The following is a 19,053-nucleotide window of genomic DNA, read 5'->3' on the forward strand; positions in this document are numbered from 1 at the left end:
CGATATTTTTTATTTCGATATTTTTGTACAACGATATGATTTTTTCGATATTTTTGTACTTACCATTATGTAGATATAACTTTGATATTTTTGATTTCGATATTTTTGTGTCGATATTTTTGTATGTAGATATTCTGTCTGTCGATATTATGTCATAGATTCGGCTTCCATAATCTTGCCTGACACATAATGGGTGCGACGGAGGACGGGGTGGGAGGTGGGTTGAAGGTCCCTGGGGCGAGGGGGGAGTTTGGGGTTCTACTGTCTTGGCTAACCTTCATATGTTCCCTACGATAAGTAGGGTTATGGTTTTGTATGTGATTTTCTTCCTGACTTGTCTCTCTTTACTCCTGAAAATCAATAAAGAAATGTAAACCTAAAAATAATCATCCACTAAATGCAGGCACCCTAGCAACATGCTGCAAGGGGGCCTGCGCTTGCTGGCGCATGGCAGTCAATTGTTCGCCAGCGCAGGGGTAAGCACACGGATGCGTAGTACTGTTGTTAAAATGAGGCATCCTTGTGCTTTTAAAATGCAGCGTCATTTTTCTGTAAATAAGTCCCTCAATGTAATAGAGTGCACTTTCCCTGTTTGCGCCCAGCGCACCTGTTTAAAGGTGCGCCATGATGCAAGCAAAGACAGTGCGTCCTATCACTAATACGGCCCAGGTGTCCCACTGAGTGTCCAGCTGTTGGTCAGCTGTCAGGGGGCTACCAGGCTGTTCACCAGTCCACCTGAGGCTCCAGCCTATGACAGAGTTCTCGAAATCTGGACTTGAAGGTCTTCGAAATCAATAAGCGCTGCGATGCCATGTCATACTAATTGTAATAGAGCGCTATACAAATCTCAGTTAACATAACCTAACATACACACATAACAGTACAAAGATAGGGGCCGTCACTGTCTTACAGCAGAGCAGTGTCTCCAAACAGTCAGGGCTGGCTTTTGATCAGAGATTTGGCACAATCCCCGAACCCACCACCACCGCCGTGCCCCCCCCCCCCCCACCGCCCATCCCACTCGTCCACTTTGTCTATGTATTGAAAATTTGGGAGGAGTGGGAGGAAGGTAAGGGGGTGAGATTATGAAGCGCGATTAAAAGAAAAATAAATAAAAATCAGAGAGAGCGCCAGCAGCCTTCATAAAAAGGTTTAAGCACACTTTTGTTTGGACTTCAGTTAAAGGGAGGCTGCTGCAGGGAGCGCCAGCGGCCCTTCAAGGTCGGCGCCCTGGCACATGCCTAAAAGTTGGCGGTGCAAGCAAGGGGGCATGTTGTCCAAGGGCACAGAAGAAGGATGTACCCCGGTGCATGGGATACTATTGTGCGAGGGCAATAAAGGGGGACCATTGTTGTACCAAAGAAGGGGCCCGAACTGTCCCGGAGCACAGCAGAAGGATATACTGTGTCAATGCAGGAGATATCACAGTGCGAGGGCAAAGCCTTAAGACGCGCCGAGGGGTCTGCGGTAGGCCTTCGTGCGAAGATTACTGCCGGGGGTGAGATGAGGACAGGGGAGGGGGCTGGAATCAGGGGCACTGGCCCCTCCCCCGCATCAGGCCACCCTGCAGAGCTCTCTATAAAGGGGGGCCCTGCCGGCCGACGCTGTCTGCTGAGCTGGTGCTGAACGGCGGCGGCGGCACGCAGCGCCTGGACACGCAGCGCCTGGACATGCAGCGCCTGGTCATGCAGCGCCTGGTGCTCCTCTGGGCCTTGTCGGCCGTGGGGCTGCTTGCGACGGGCGACGCTCGGGAGCGCGGGGGCTCGGTGTGCGGACAGACCACCCCGCTGCCTCCTCTCCCATACACCCTGCAGCAGGTGTCGGACGGGAGGCAGCTGGTTTCGTCCACCCTTGATGCCAAGGGGCAGCTGGTGTCCTGCGAGCTGCAGGGGGCACCAGAGACCGTCAGTGCCTTCATGCTCACGTGCAGAGCTGGCAGTCGGGTAAAGGCGGCAGCGGTCACCCAGTACCCAGGGACGGTGGGTGCAGGAGTCACCGAGGACCAAGGGTGGCAGGGTGCAGCGGGCACTCAGGCTCCAGGCTTTGAGGGGTTTGCCGGAGCCAGGCTGGCATGCCAGATCTTCCTCAAGGACAAAGGTGCGGGCACCCCCAGAGACCAGCCTCACGTCGAGGGAGGGCTGCAGCGGTCCAGGAGGGGCTTCACCTACCCCGGGACCCTCTGGTGCGGGGCTGGGAACAGCGCCGAGGATGACGAGCAACTCGGTAAGAATCCGTATCTGACCGCCGTACAGTGCTTAGAAGTAGGGTAAAGCAAAGCGCCCACTGCCCAGGATGCCAACCATTCACCCGTCCCCAACCCTCCCCAGTCACTCTCTCTAAGAGCCAGGATCTCTTTTGGCAGAAAAAGAGTCTGCGCTGCTTGTACTTTACAGCTGTTTCGTGAGAACGAAACTTCTGTCGCTCACAACTGACTGGAATATGAATGACTGAGTGAAACCCCTTTAACCCTCCATTGCTATGCGGCGTGTTTTACTGTTACTCTTTAATTTGATCACATTTTGCGACTTTTCTTCATCGCATTCTTCTATTTATTATTATTACTGCCTATAATAACTTTAATAATAAAAATTAAATATAAAATGTCGTAAAAACAGTATTTGTTTCTGAGAAGAAGTTCGCCTCTCCGCATCAATTGTCTACTTTTTCCTGCCAGAGTCCGTCTCTTTCTCTCTTCCAGAAACAAAAGTCTGTCGCGCTCAAGGAATCCAGTGTCTCGCCCGAGAATGGTGTGTCGCGCCCTCGCCTCCGCTTAAAATGCAGTCTCTGTCGCGCTCAATCTCGCGGTCTCTCTGCACTGTCCGCGTGTTCTTAAACTCCTCATCTCTTTCTCTCCCCCTGCGCTCTCTCAGAATCGAGTGCCCCCTTCTTCGCCAGAGACTGCTCTTCTCTCAGAACCCAATGTCCCCCCCCCCCTCCTTCCAAAACACAGCCTCCCCTTATCGTTCCAGAAACAGGGCCCAGTCCTCATAAAACCGTGTCTCGCCCTCTTCTTCTCAGATTGCAGTCTCTCCCTCCTCCCAATCACAGTCCAATGTCTTCTCCTCCCTGTCCTCCCCTCGAGCAGTCCACTCTCCTCCTCTGGCCTCATTGTCCAAGGTCACTCCTCTGAGAGTCCAGTCTCTCCCTATTTCCACAACCCAGGCATCTCCCTCTCCTCTCGGATTTCAGCGTATCTGAGTCTGCCTCTCAGAAACCGGTGCCACTCTCGGGGTTCAGGCTCTCACCCCGAGGGCGCATTCCCAGAATCCAAGATCCCGTCTCATACACCAGTATCACTCACCCTCCTCTCGCAGGTCGGCGTCTCTGCCTTCCTTCCCTAAATCCACTGTCTTACTCACTTCGCATAAGCCAGCGTCACTCGTTCTCTGCTCCGGGTTAGCATCTCTCACTCTCTTCTCTCTGACAATCCAGTGTCTGCATCCAGCCTCAGACCCACGGCCTCCCTCTCTTCCAACCCGCTCCTCTGACCCCAGCATCTCTCACTCTCGTCTCTGAGTTCAGTGTCTCCCCCATCAGAACTCAAAGTCCAGTATCACTCCCTCTGTACTCAAAGAGTCGAGTGTCACTCCCTCTGTACTCAAGAGTCCAGCGCCACTGCCTCTGTAGTCAAGACTCAGGTGTCACTCCCTATGTAGTCAAGATTTCAGTGTCACTCCCTCTGTACTCACGAGTTCAGTGTCACTCCCTTTTTACTCAGAGTGGATGGTCACCCCCTCTGTACCTAAGAGTCGAGTGTCCCATCCTCAGTACTCAGAGTACAGTGTCACTCTCTCAGTACTCAGAGTCCAGACACAAATGCTCTGTATGCAAGAGTCCAGTGCCAATCCCTCTGTAGTCAAGAGTCCAGTGTCACTCCTTTTTTACTCAGAGTGAATGGTCACTCCCTCTGTACCTAAGAGTCGAGTGTCCCATCCTCAGTACTCAGAGTACAGTGTCACTCTCTCAGTACTCAGAGTCCAGACACAAATCCTCTGTATGCAAGAGTCCAGTGCCAATCCCTCTGTAGTCAAGAGTCCAGTGTCACTCCCTCTGTAGTCAAGAGTCCAGTGTCACTCACTCTGTAGTCAAGAGTCCAGTGTCGTCACTCCCTCTGTAGTCAAGAGTCCAGTGTGTCAAGAGTCCAGTGTCACTCCCTCTGTAGTCAAGAGTCTAGTGTCACTCCCTCTGTAGTCAAGACTCAGGTGTCACTCCCTGTGTAGTCAAGAGTCCAGTGTCACATCCTCAAAGTCGAGTGTCACTCCCTCTGTACTCAGAGTCCAGTGCCACTCCCTCTGTACTCGCGAGTCCAGTGTCACTCCCTCCGTACTACGTAGAATTTAGCGTCACTCCCTCTGTACACAAGAGTCCAGTGTCACTCTCTTTTACTCAGAGTGGATGGTCACTCCCTCTGTACCTAAGAGTCGAGTGCCCCATCCTCAGGACTCAGAGTACAGTGTCACTCTCTCAGTACTCAGAGTCCAGACACAAATCCTCTGTATGCAAGAGTCCAGTGCCAATCCCTCTGCAGTCAAGAGTCCAGTGTCACTCCCTCTGCAGTCAAGAGTCCAGTGTCACTCCCTCTGTAGTCAAGAGTCTAGTGTCACTCCCTCTGTAGTCAAGAGTCCAGTGTCACATCCTCAGTACTCAAAGTCCAGTACCATTCCCTCTGTACTCAAGATGCCACTGTCACTCACTCTGTACTCAGAGTCCAGTGTCACATCCTCTGTACGCAAGAGTCCAGTGCCACTCCCGTTGTGTTCATGGGACTAGTGTCACTCCCTCATTACTCACGAGACTAGCGTCACTCCCTCTGTACTCAAGAGTAGAGTGTCACATCCTCAGTACTTAGAGTTCAGTGTCACTCTCTCTGTACTCAAGGCTCCAGTGTCACAACCCCATTACTCAGGGTCCAGTGTCAGATTGTCACTACTCAGAGTCCAGTGTCACTCCCACTGTATTTAGAGTCCAGTGTCACCCCACCTGTACTGTGAGTCGACTTTCATTCTCACTTTACACAAGAGTTCAATATGACTCCCTCTGCAGTCAAGGATTCAGTATCATTTCACTGTACTCGAAAGTTCACTGTTACACCGTGTGTACTCAAGAGTTCAGTGTCACACATATTCTGTACTCAGAGTCCAGTGTCACACCCTCTGTACTCAGAGGCAAGTGTAATTTCCTCTGTACTCGAAAGTTCACTGTTACACCGTCTGTACTCAAGAGTTCAGTGTCACACATATTCTGTACTCAGAGTCCAGTGTCACGCCCTCTGTACTCAGAGGCAAGTGTAATTTCCTCTGTACTCAAAAGTTCAGTGTTACACCGTCTGTACTCAAGAGTTCAGTGTCACACATGCTCTGTACTCAGAGTTCAGTGTCACACCCTCTGTACCTAGAGGCAAGTGTCATTTCCTCTGTACTCAAGAGTGCAGTGTCACAAATTGTCTGTACTCAGAGTCCAGTGTTACTACCTCTGTATGCAAGAGACCAATGTCACCCCCTCTGTACTCAAGGCTGCAGTGTCACTCCCTCTGTACTGAAGAGTCCAGTGTCACACCCTCAGTACTCAGAGTCCAGTGTCACATTTTCTGTACTCGAGTCCATTGTCACTGCCTCTGCATGCAAAAGTCCAGTAGCATTCCCTACGCATTTAAGATGCCACTGTCCCTCCCTCTGTTGTTACCGGACAAGTTTCACTCCCTCTGTCTTTCGCAGGACTCAGAGCCCAGTGTCACTCCCTCTGTACTCAAGAGTCCAGTGTCACTCCCCCGTACTCAAGAGTCCAGTGTCACTTCCTCTGTACTCAAGAGTCCAGTGTCACTCCCTCTGTAGTTGGAGTCCAGTGTCACTCTCTCTGTACTCAAGTATCGCACCCTCATTACTCAGAGTCTAGTGTGGCTTCCTCTGTACTCAAGATTCCACTGTCACTCCCTCTGTACTCACACGACTAGTATCACTCCCTCAGTACTCAAGAGTCTAGTATCACCCCCTCTGTACTTCTCAAGACTGCTGTGTCAGTCCCTCTGTATGCAAGAGTCCAGTGTTACATCCTCTGTACTCAGAATCCAGTGTCACTCTCTCAGTACTCAGAGACCAGAATCACATCCTCTGCACACAAGAGTCCGGTGTCACTCCCTCTGGACTCACAGCTGAGTGTCACTCCTTCTGTACTCGACTCCAGTGTCACATACTCATTACTCAGGGTACAGTGCCATATTCTCAGTACTCAGAGTCCAGTGTCACTCCCTCAGTACTCAGTGTACAGTGTCACTCCCTCTGTACTGAGAGTCCCAAATCACATCCTCTAAACGCAAGAGTCCAGTGTCACTCCCTCTGTACTCACAGTTGAGTGTCACCCCCTCTGTACTCAGTGTCCAGTGTCACTCCCTCTGTACTGAGAGTCGACTGTCACTCTCGCTTTACACAAGAGTTTAATATGACTTCCTCTGTAATCAAAGTTTAGTGTCACATCCTCTGTACTCAGAGTCCAGTGTTACTACCTCTGCATGAAAGAGACTAGTGTCACTCCCTCTGTATTCAAGAGTCTAGTATCACCCCCTCGGTACTCAAGACTCCAGTGTCACTCCCTCTGTACTGAAGAGTCCAGTGCCACATCCTCAGTACTCAAAGTCCAGTACCATTCCTTCTGTACTCAAGATGCCACTGTCACTCTCTCTGTACTCACTGGACTAGTGTAACTCCCCCTGTACTCACTGGACTAGTGTCACTCCCTCTGTCTTCCGTCGGACTCAAACGTCCAGTGTTAATTCCTCTGTACTCAAGAGTTCAGTGTTCCCTCTATCTGTACTCAAGGCTGCAGTGTCACTCCCTATGTACTGAAGAGTCCAGTGTCACACCCTCTGTACTCAGAGTCCAGTGTCACATTTTTTTGTAATCAAGAGTCCATTGTCACTGCCTCTGTATGCACAAGTCCAGCACCATTCCCTCTGCACTTAAAAAGCTACCGTCACTCCTTCTGTAATTACGGACTAGTTTTACTCCCTCTGTCTACCACAGGACTCAAGAGTCCAGTATCATATAATCTGTACTCAAGAGTCCAGTGTCACTCCCTCTGTAGTTAGAGTCCAGTGTCACTCCCTCTGGACTCAAGTATCGCATCCTCAGTACTCAGAGTCTAGTGCTCTCTACTCAAAGTTCAGTGTCAAATCCTCTGTGCTCAGAGTCCAATGTCACTCCCTTTGTACTCAAAGTTTAGTGTCTCTTCCTCTCTACTCAAAGTTCAATGTCACATCCTGTACTTAGAGTCCAGTGTTACTACCTCTGTATGCAAAAGACCAGTGTGACTCCCTCTGTACTCAAGAGTCTAGTATCACCCCCTCTGGCCTCAAGACTGCAGTGTCACTCCCTCTGTATGCAAGAGTCCAGTGTCACATCCTCTGTACTCGGAGTCCAGTGTCACTCTCTCAGAACTCAGAGTCCAGAATCACATCCTCCGCACACAAGAGTCCAGTGTCACTCCCTCTGTACTCGACTCCAGTGTCACATACTCATTACTCAGGGTACAGTGTCATATTCTCAGCACTCAGAGTCCAGTGTCACTCCCTCCGTACTCAGTGTACAGTGTCACTCCCTCTGTACTGAGAGTCCAGGATCACATCTTCTATACATAAGAGTCCAGTGTCACTCCCTCTGTACTCACAGTTGAGTGCCACTACCTCTGTACTCAAGACGCCAGTGTCACTTAGTCAGTACTCAGGGTACAGTGTCATATTGTCAGTACTCAGAGTCCAGTGTCACTCACTCCATACTTAGTGGCCAGTGTCACTCCCTCTTTACTGAGTCTACTGTCACTCTCGCTTTACACAAGAGTTTACTATGACTCCTTCTGTACTCACAGTCCAGTGTCACTCCTTCTGTACTCAAGGATCCAGTGTCACTCCCTCTGTACTCAAGAGTCCATTGTCACTCCCTCCGTACTCAAGAGTCCAGTGTCACATCCTCAGAACTCAAAGTCCAGTGTCATTCCCTCTGTATTCAAGGTGCCACTGTCACTCCCTCTGTACTCACTGGACTAGTGTAACTCCCTCCATACTCGCTGGGCTAGTGTCACTCCCACTGTCTTCCGCCGGAATGAAGAGTCCAGTGTCACATCCTCTGTACTCAAGAGGAGTCCAGTGTCACTCCCGCTGTACTCAGAGTCCAGTGTCACACGCCCTGTACTCAAGAGTCCAGTGTCACGCCCTCAGTACTCAGAGTCCAGTGTCACACGCCCTGTACTCAAGAGTCCAGTGTCACTCTCTCTGTACTCAAGACTCAAGTATCGCATCCTCAGTACTTAGAGTCTAGTGTGACTACCTTTGTACTAAAGACTCAACTGTCACTCCCTCTGTACCCACATGACTAGTGCCACCCCCTCTGTACTCAGGGTCCAGATTCACTTCCTCTGTGCTCAGAGTCCAATGTCAGTCCCTCTTTCATCAGAGTTTAATGTCTCTTCCTCTCTACTCAAATTTCAGTGTCACATCCTCTGTACTCAGAGTTGAGTGTTACTATCTCTGTATGCAAGAGACCAGTGAAACTCCCTCTGTACTCAAGAGTCTAGTATCACCCCCTCTGGCCTCAAGACTGCAGTGTCACTCCCTCTGTATGCAAGAGTCCAGTGTCACATCCTCTGTACTTGGAGTCCAGTGTCACTCTCTCAGAACTCAGAGTCCAGAATCACATCCTCTGCACACAAGAGTCCAGTGTCACTCCCTCTGTACTCGACTCCAGTGTCACATACTCATTACTCAGGGTACAGTCAGTGTCATATTCTCAGCACTCAGAGTCCAGTGTCACTCCCTCCGTACTCAGTGTACAGTGTCACTCCCTCTGTACTGAGAGTTCAGGATCACATCTTCTATACATAAGAGTCCAGTGTCACTCCCTCTGTACTCACAGTTGAGTGTCACTACCTCTGTACTCAAGACGCCAGTGTCACTTAGTCAGTACTCAGGGTACAGTGTCATATTGTCAGTCCAGTGTAACTTACTCCATACTTAGTGGCCAGTGTCACTCCCTCTTTACTGAGTCTACTGTCACTCTCGCTTTACACAAGAGTTTACTATGACTCCTTCTGTACTCACAGTCCAGTGTCACTCCTTCTGTACTCAAGGATCCAGTGTCACTCCCTCTGTACTCAAGAGTCCATTGTCAGTCCCTCTGTACTCAAGAGTCCAGTGTCACATCCTCAGAACTCAAAGTCCAGTGTCATTCCCTCTGTATTCAAGGTGCCACTGTCACTCCCTCTGTACTCACTGGACTAGTGTAACTCCCTCCATACTCGCTGGGCTAGTGTCACTCCCACTGTCTTCCGCCGGAATGAAGAGTCCAGTGTCACATCCTCTGTACTCAAGAGGAGTCCAGTGTCACTCCCGCTCAAGAGTCTAGTATCACCCCCTCTGTCCTCAAGACTGCAGTGTCACTCCCTCTGTACTCAGAGTCCAGTGTCACTCCCTCTGTACTCAGAGTCCACTGTCACTCCCTCTGTACCTAGATTCCAGTGTCATTCCCTCTGTACTCAAGACTCAAGTGTCACTACTCAATAGAGCCCGGACCCCCAGGATGTCCTCCGCCCCAACCACATGCAATCCCGCAATCAACATTTGCCAATCCAAGAGTGTGGGTAAACACGGCCATGTTTAATAAGAATCAACATTCATAAACATGACAAAAGGCATTTATAGAAGTTCACATTTATATACTCAATATTTACATTTTTAATATCTACAATTTTTATCACTGATCATAATCATCGGTTATACACTATTTACTTGCTCCAGCACCAAGGAGCCCTCTGGCTCGCATCTCCTAAATGAGAACCACGCAAGGCGCAATCCACCTGCGTCCTTGTGTGGTGAGCCCTCGGTACTTGTCCGCCATTTCTGGGGCCTACCCCTCTACCACCAGGCTGCCAAGGAGGCTCGTATGACCTGGCGCCCTTGCCTCCCCAGCCGGTGTCCCCATTCTCCCTGCGGCGAGCTTACCGTCTCTCCCCTCAGTGCTGGCCTCGGGAGTATGTAAGTAGGCCTCCTGTTAACCCTGAAAATCAATGTTCTGTGGCCTCTTTTCTGCCACTCGGGTGACCAGGGGCCAGAGGTCCTTCACCCTCCCCACCTGCAAACAAGTTCTGAACAAATTACCAGATCCCCTTGATCCATACGTCTGTGCTAATGTCCGACAAATGCACACCGTCTTGGTGAAACATCATGTCCCCTGTGATTAGTCTATGTGGAATATGACACAAGCGGCACAGGACTGAGCACAACTTGGCCAATTCCCCGTTGAGGCGCCTCACTGACACGTTTAAGGCTCTGGATCTGACTCCTGCGCCCCATGTCCGGCGAGGTATCATACAAGACCATGCAACTCGTGAATGAGGAAACGCTCTCCCAAACCAGGCGAACTCGATCAATAAGGCTTTCCTGACTGCCATGCGCCCCAAGTCCACCATGTCGTTGCCGCCTAAATGCAGGATAACCAAATCCGGGGACTGATGTTCCTCGTGTACCCCAAAACGATCCTGGGGCCAAGTGCAGGAAAACAGAATGTGCAACGGTGAACCCAGGGCCTAAATAGCCCTCCCATGGCTCCACCCACCATTGCCCGCACTTGCCGGAAACACGTAACGCTGACCCGGAAGCAATTGTGCTGGCCGGTAGCCAATTGGGCTACACGGCCGAACTCTGGGGGTGTGGCGGGGTCCAGGGGGCCAGGCCCTAAGGGCGCGCTCGCTTAGTCTCGCGCTTTTCAGAGTCTAGTGTCACAACCTCTGTAGTCAGTCTAGTGTTACTCCCTCTGTACTGAAGAGTACAGTATCACATCCTCTGTACACACAGGTCTAGTGTCACTCCCTCTGTACTGAAGAGTCCAGTATCACCTCCTCTGTACTCACGGGTCTAGTGTCACTCCCTCTGTACTGAAGAGTACAGGGTCACGTCCAATGTACTCAGTGTCACTCCCAGTGCTTTAAATGGGCCGTTACTCACCGGTTCTGAGTACCAGCACGTCTTATTTTTACCGCTCTGAGTACCGGCACTTCTCTGCTGCCAAGTAGAGTACCGGTACTCATCAAAGGTAGGCTCATTGTTGCTATGGCTCACGCGCGCGAACGAGGCTGTCTGACAGCCAAAGCGCCTCTAGCCCAAGCTGAGCCACCTCTAAACCATTCAGCAGGGCTCATCAGCATAATGTCCAGTGTTCACCACCACTCTGTGTTTGACAGAGCAGAGTCCATTCAGGCCCTGGGCTATCAATCACATTCACACCATGGTATGCATTTGTGCACACACTCGAATCCAGGCATCGCGCTGACAGCAGCAATAGCAGCAATTAAGAAAGCCACGGGAGATAAGGGGTGTAAAATGGCCTTTATCCCACCTGAGTCTTTTGTGTGAGAGTCTGTCTGCTTGTGCCTGGGTGTTTGCCTGCTTGTGTGCGCATGTTTGTGTGTGTGAGAGAAAAGCGAGTGCAAGAGGGAGAGAATCCAGACACTCGGGAGGTATTTTAAAGGAAATTCTTGGAATGTTTTGTGTGAGCATTGCGGCTTGTTTCTGTGAGTGCGCACTCTAGAATGTATAAGTGTTCAGCCACATAGTAGAAGTGTCTTATATGTCTTGTCCTTAGCCCCGCCCCTAGCCCCGCCCACTTGCTACACTCATAGCTCATTTTAAGAGTACTTGCACTTATTTGTTCCCATTTAAAGCACTGGTCACTCCCTCTGCACTCAGCCAGATGTCTCTCATCCTCCCCCTCATGCAGTGCGTCTTCTCTGATCTCCCTCACCCTTTTCAGTCTCTCACCCTCACTCCCCTTCATTGTTGTGTCCCGGAGGATGGAGGGGGAGTTGAATGGAGAGGTGCTAAAGTGCACCTCTGGCTGGAAAAGCCCACCTGTGCATTCCGCGGTGGCTGTGTGTGTAAGTACGCACGCAGGGGGCGGCGGATGTGTGGAGAGGGAGGGCTATGCTGTGCATGACATTTCAATGGCTCCTATCAAGAGTTCAGTTGATAAGTTCCCAAAAGCTCTTGACACAAGTGCTGGTCTCAGGTGTACGACCCCATTTCACGTGGGAATAAGCGCAAGCCCCTGGCTGCTCTTTGACTGTACCCGTCCATCGGTGTGTGTGGCGATGTGCGTCTCCTCCGTGTGTTTTTGTGTCCTGTGAAGGAACATTCCTGGAGGGACTGTGAGCACGTGCGCGCTGTATACGTAATGTTCCCAAGCTGTCTGCCTCCTAGAGTGTGAGTGGAATGCAGTGTTTCAGTCAGGGCTCGAGTCGGGGTACCACGCGGGTGGACGGCGTCCCCCCACTTATTTTACCGGGTGCACGCCGTCTCCCCTGCCAAACAGCTGAACTTCACTCTTTGGCCTCTCTGGGACGAGGAGCTCGGAGCTCACAGCACGCTGCTCACGTGCTGACTCCTCAGATGCAATCGCATCTAAGGGGTGAGCGAGGGGAGGCAATGAGCCCGATGGTGCAAGCCACCTTTCATGACGTCACTTCCTGTCGTCACTTACGGTGACAGCATCCCCCCACTTCTTTTTTTAGGGCTTGTGCCCTGGTTTCAGTGTTTAGAATGCAAAGTAGGATGCAGATACTCACTGTCACAAAGGACCTGTTTGCTACTGAGCAGCACCGGTACTCTTCCATTAAAGGTATTGGACCACTACCAAAACGTGCATTAACTCTCCATTTCAAATTAATGAAGTGCATGTACTCAGCACCGGATAGCCCCTGCCCACTTAAAGCCCCTTGCGTTCATATTCCAGAGACTGTGAGCATGTGAGGCTTACCTCTAGATTCTTGGATGTTACGTCATGTTTGATGCATTTCTACAGCATGCAATCGGGCATTCGCATGGCCTCTCTTCAGTGCTATGGAGCCGCTACCAGGGAGTTAATCTATTCTCTGTATTGACACAGTAATCTGGAGACTCGGAGAGCAGTGGTAGCTACATGCACTCTCACTAACCCCCCATTAGAGGATTACCCATTACCAGTGCTTTAAATGGGTACACATAAGTGCAGGTACTCATTAAAATGAGCTTGAGGTGTAGTGAGGGGGCGGGGCTAAGGGCAAGACCTGATGATACTTAACTTCTATATTAGTTGCAGCACATACCAAATTACACGAGAAATGTGTTCATATCAACAAAGCAGGTTAACTCATTACACAAAATGAAAGAGAAATGCGATATGTTAACATTTCCCTTTTTTTGCAATATTTGCACCTTCTTAATGTCATACTGTTAATTGCTGTTTGGCACAATACTATATATTTTTGAGCACGCAAGTAGGAAGAAACTGAAAATACTGCCACGTTGAACCAAAGCTCTTATGGCACCAAGAAATGAAGCAACTCATTATGCCCCTCCCCAGAAGATATCTCTCATCTCTTTCATCGATCTATCCATTTCTCCTTTCATCCTACCATTTACCTGCTGATGTCCACCATTTAACCTTTACATTCTATCGTCTATTCAGTCTTTCATCAATCATTCAGTTTTTCACCATTCCGTCTATCCACCTTTCATATCCAAACCTATCCATATCCAAACCTATCCATTCATCCTTTCACTCATCCATCTTTTTATCCACCTTTTCCCTCATCCACCAATCCTTTCGCTCATCCATCCAGCAATCCTTCTACTGCTTTATTCCACCCACCCTTTCACTCAATCCCTCCTTTCACTCATCCACCCTTTCATCCATTCTCCCCACCTTTCATTCATCCATCCAGTCTTTCACTTATCCACCCATCATCCGCCCCTTTCTCCAATCATCCATCCTCTTTCACCCATGCATGCTTTCACTCATCCATCCATCTATTAATCCATCCATCTATACATCCACCCTTCTCACTCATCCATCCACTCACTCCTCAACTCTCACTCACCCACCCACCCTCCCTTTTACGTTATTAATGATTCTTTGTTGCCGAGCAGACATGTACAAACAAAGTGCCACCCATTTCTTTAAAATACCTCCTGAGAGTGTCTGGATATTGTCTCTCTTTCTCTCGCTTTTTTCTTGCAAAAACAGGCCTACACACAAACACAAGCAGACACACAAAATACTAGGGTATGATTAAAGCCACGCTATACTGTTCACCTACCATGGCCTTTTTATTGCCACCAGGCCGGACTGGCCGTGGCCTGATGGCCACTGCCAGGGCACTGACATGATTCCTGTGCTTGCACGAACGCACAGGATAGTGTGAATGTGATTGACAGCACAGGGTCTGAATGGACTCTGCTCTATCAAGCACAGCTTGATGGTGAGTAGCCGGACATTATTCAAATGAGCCCTGCTGAATAGCTCAGCGGTGCTCAGATCGGGGGCTGCAGAAGCGGCGCCTTGGCTGCCACTGACACGTTCCACTCCTGCTCACCAGCACAGGCAATGAGCCTCACTTTTCATGAGTACCGGTACTCTCCACGGCAGTAGAGAAGTGCTGGTACTCCGAGCGATAAAGCTAAGAAGTGCTGGTACCCAATACCGGTGAGTACCGGCCCATTTAAAGCACTGCCCATTACCCAGTGTAGGTGGTGTGAATGTTGATACCAACTGAGGTGACAGAAACATTAGTGGGGCGAGGATTGGTACTGACTAAAGTGACGCAGGGATGAGTGATGACGTGAAGATTGTTCAGGTTTAAAACGGCACAGACCTCAATGGTGTGAAGATTGGTACCGACTAAAGTAACCGAGATTTGCTGTGTGAAGATTGACACACACAATTATTGTGTGAAACTTGAACGAAAGTGGCACTGTTGTAAATAACGTAGGTCCATGCCATGTAGTTTCTTTATGTAGATTTATTCCAAGTAAAGATCTTATGCAGAGTCCCGGGAACTGGCACTCTTGGGTTGTGGGTGACCAATGGAGTGTTCACTGGTGGGGCTCAGGGGTGCCAGTATGCTTTTAAATCCGTAGCTTGTAGATTAAAGAGGTTCATTACCTTGTAGTAGTTTAAGGCTTCTCAGAAATAATCCATTAAGGTAGCAGAGGCAGGTACTTCCATAAATTGTCGCCAAAATGTGTTGTAAATAATGTAGGTCCATTCCTTGTAGTTTCTTTATGTAGATTTATTCCAAGTTAAGATCTTATGTAGTGCTCCACCAGGAGCAGCCTCCCAGCTGCTCAGCCCTTTCTCCAACTGACACTCTCTCTCATCCAATATTCCCTAACCAGCTCTCATACCAACATTCCACTCCACAGACACAAAGGCTGAGCAGCAGCTATAACAGGCACATAGCCTACCACAATAAGTAACTGTCAATGTCTGCCATGAACTCTTTAGTTTATTTTTAAAAAAATACATCAATCGTCACTGAGATTACCAGAACAGATACCTAGAGCGGATGTGAGAAGAGTTTTAGGCAGCCTAGCAAACATTTGAGGCCAGGACGAATGCAGAACCTCTTCCTAGGTAGGGAAGTGTTGGACTATGGAAGAAATCAGATTTACTATTCGCAACTGCTATGTATTCATTTTTTTAAAATAAAAAATTAAATGTAGAAAAAATATATTTAAAATAGTAAATGTAATCATTAAGTAAGAAACCAATACAATAATATTTTCAAAATAAAAGCTTTACATTACAAATGAAAAACAACGTTTTAAAAATATTAAAACTATTTTCACCTACAACACTTGCTGCCCTACTACCCTAAAAATGAAACCCACAAATACATAAAATTAATAAAATATACATATTGAAAAACAAAAACTTATTAACATTACATTAATATTAATCAACACAATAAAAATGAATACATTGTATTGTATCGTAATTGCATTTATATAGTGCTTACTACCCCAGACGAGGAGTCACAACGCTTTTTCAGCGAGAAGCATGCTACTCCGGAAGCCATGAAGGATTAGTGGTGAATTAATGTAGTGAAAATATGATAGCAATTTAAGCGGTGGATATGTTAGTCAGTTATTTGGATTGAGGAGGATAGTGGAGGGATAGAAGAGGGAAAAAGGCTTACCGTATTTTCTGGCGTATAAGACGACTTTTTAACCCTTGAAAATCTTTTCAAAAGTTGGGGGTCGTCTTATACGCCGGTATCATTTAATAAGCAAGCGAATATAGCCCAAACCCTATATTTTAAAAGGAAAAGTAGGGGGTCGTCTTATACGCCCAGTCGTCTTATACGCCAGAAAATACGGTACCTTTATATAGCGCTTGCTACCCTTGATGGGGTGTTGAAGCGCTTTTTCGGCGAGTAGCACGTTACTTTGGAACCCATAAAGGTTTATTGGTGAATTCAATAATAAAAATATAATTATTTAATACAATTTATTGAATATGTAAACAAATCACCCAATTAATAATTACTTAAAATCAACAGTTAATTAAAATAACAATTAATTAATTCAATTTACACAATCAACTGTGAAGTAAATATGATACTACATAAGATCGAATAAATTACATATTAGGAAAATTCCATCACTTATCTACTACAAACCTAACAACTTACTGCTAAATAAAGAATTTCTAGTAAGTGAAAACCAGGACATGGGTGTAAAGGGGAACGAACCACCATCCCAGAGTGTACTTAAGCCCCCTAACTGTTTAAAGAAGGTTGGCTCTAACAGTATTTTAATTCCAGCCCCTAAACCTACCCCCCATCCCAAAGCAGGGCCAAATTGTAAGGGGTCACCGATGCACTTAGAGCCTGCCATAAATAAGCCCAAGCCTATCCCTCAAAAGCAGCCACAGACAGCTAGCGGCAAAGCGAAAGATACTCAAACGGCTGGCACATGCTCTAAATCTCAAGGTTTAGTGATAGGGAAAACCTTTAGACCTATGTCCCAACCTACAGCCCCAGCGTCCACTCTATTGGTCCCCAGAAATCCAGTGCGTCGGATTCCGCCAGTAAACCTCCCGCCAGACTGTCAACCCTTTGTTGCAGTCATGGTAAATGTCCCCCCCTTAAAGGAAGGCCAGATGGAAAACCACCAATCACTTAAGAACAAGTGTATCCATTGGCTGAAGGCAAATAAGCCTATTCCCTTGGACGTAGATGGGATTATTTTAAGTGTCCGTAGAGTTGGCTGGGTAGGGCAGGGAAAAAAAACTCAGGAAGGGGATTGCATAATTATAAATTTCCAAGACCCTAGAGTAGTGCCCTCTATCTGTACTCCCATTAAAAATATGGGGGCACCAGGGGCTAAAGTGGTTGACTTATCCTACTTTTACCCCAGGCAACCTGTTAACTTAACTGGAGAAAGCGTAATCTCCCCTGATTTCTGTCAAAATGGGGAGACACATTGGACAGGGACAATGGGAGGCACAAGGGTGAACTATTTGTGGGCACCAAGGTGCCACTGACTGGAATTTGGGAGTAGAGTTGACCCACCAGGAGAATTGCCCACCTCAAGCCTCTCAACTAGCGGGTTGCTAGCCTCTAAAGCCAGTCTCCAAGGTCCTTGTTCCCCCCAGATATCTTTGACGAGGACCACAGACGGGGATATTCTTGCACCCATAGAAATTTCAGCTGTGACGGACCTAGCTTTTAAGGTTTTCAGTTGGAATGTCGCAGGGATTGCAAGAAAGCTGGCTCTACCAGATTTTACTGCTTGGGTTGATGAGCATTCTGTATGTATTTTTCAAGAGACATGGAGCCTGGTGCCGGCCCATAGGGTGGGATACTCTTCTTATTCTGTCTCCGCTCAAACTTCGGAAACAGGGAGAGGGCGCCCTTCGGGCGGCCTTCTTATTTGGGTTGCTGCTTCTTTAGACTGCAGAGTAGAGGAACTTCCTACAGGCTGCCCGGATATTCAAAACATCACCTTAACAGACCTAAGGGGGAGACTGGTCTTAAATATCTATAACGTTTATGCCCGTGGGACCAAGGGTGGGAGAAAGTCTCCTGTAATTTCTTTACTTGAGACCATTCTAAAAAATACCCCACACAAGATGTGCACCTTGGTTGCAGGCGACATGAATTGTACTTTCGAGCCTCTGGGCTCGGACGTTGCCCTTGACCAAGACGAGGAGGATGCTAGGTTGGGGATCCCTGTATTGGAGATTTCTCCGATCAGGAGGTGGTCAGAAGTGGCGCTCCAGTTATATTCCCTGAGTCTCGAATTTAATTTAAGGGCAGCCAACGGGAGGACATCCTCGGACAGGGGGGGGGCCCACACGTATAATAGACCGGGACACACCTCTAGGATCGATTATTTGTTAATAGATGTATGCTTATGGACCCATGTAAGGGACATGCTGGTGGTCCCTGCGACTGAAAGCGACCACAATTCGCTTTCCCTAAGCATGGACCAGTGGTGGTGTCCTAGAGGGAAGGCAAATACTATTCAGGTACTTGCACCCCCCGATGAGTCTGAAGTCACCCTCTGCGGTAGAAGAATAAAATGGGCGAAATTGGTCCTCTCAGAGGCAAGGGTAGGGGAAATTTCTTCTATTTTAAACCATGCAGTGACATTCCTTGGGTCCTCTTTAGAAGGGGTGGGTAGAGCGAGTGGGCTCTTTGTCTCCCTGGTAGAGGCCCTGTCTAATGTGTTCACCTTACACTCTAGTAAGTCGGGTAATAAAAGATCTAAAAAAGTAGATGATGGCTGGTATACCCAATTATGTAGGGTTCATAAGGCAAATTTAGTAGAGGCAGTAAAGTATAAATCCCCATGTGATATACAGGATGCAAGGAAGGCCTATAACAAATCCCTCAAAATTGCTAGGAGAGAGTGGGAAGACAAGTTCTGGGAAGACCTGCTCCAAGCTAGTAAAAGTAGGGACACAAGGGCTTTCTGGAATCTTATAGGCTCACGGAATAGACCCGCTTTAACTACGAGACCCTGCAACATTCCGCCTCAAAACTGGGTAAAACATTTTGGGGCTTTATACCTCCCTCCAGAAGGAGACTTGAATGCTGGGCTGAACCTAACACTAGTAACCGAACCTCACGCTTATGACCTCTTCACTCCCCTAGAAATTGAAGGGGTGATTGGGTGGGTAGCTCCCCGCAAGGCAGCGGGCCCAGACGGCCTTCCGGGGGATCTTATGAGGGCATACCCAGTGGAAT

At 48.5% G+C, this 19,053-nt stretch overlaps 1 protein-coding gene across 1 annotated transcript in view; it reads left to right on the forward strand.

Moving 5' to 3' along the window:
- Positions 1–1,685: 1,685 nt before the first annotated feature.
- LOC144824552 (uncharacterized) overlaps positions 1,686–19,053 on the forward strand; it is a 30,468-nt gene continuing 13,100 nt past the window's right edge. Inside the window, exon 1 of the mRNA XM_078683609.1 lies at positions 1,686–2,223. Within this exon, the coding sequence (XP_078539735.1) occupies positions 1,686–2,223 (538 nt within the window). The remainder of the gene's footprint in view (positions 2,224–19,053) is intronic.

The sequence above is a fragment of the Lissotriton helveticus genome, chromosome 3_1 (genome assembly GCF_964261635.1).
Source record: "Lissotriton helveticus chromosome 3_1, aLisHel1.1, whole genome shotgun sequence".
Classification (NCBI taxonomy): Eukaryota; Metazoa; Chordata; class Amphibia; order Caudata; family Salamandridae; genus Lissotriton; species Lissotriton helveticus.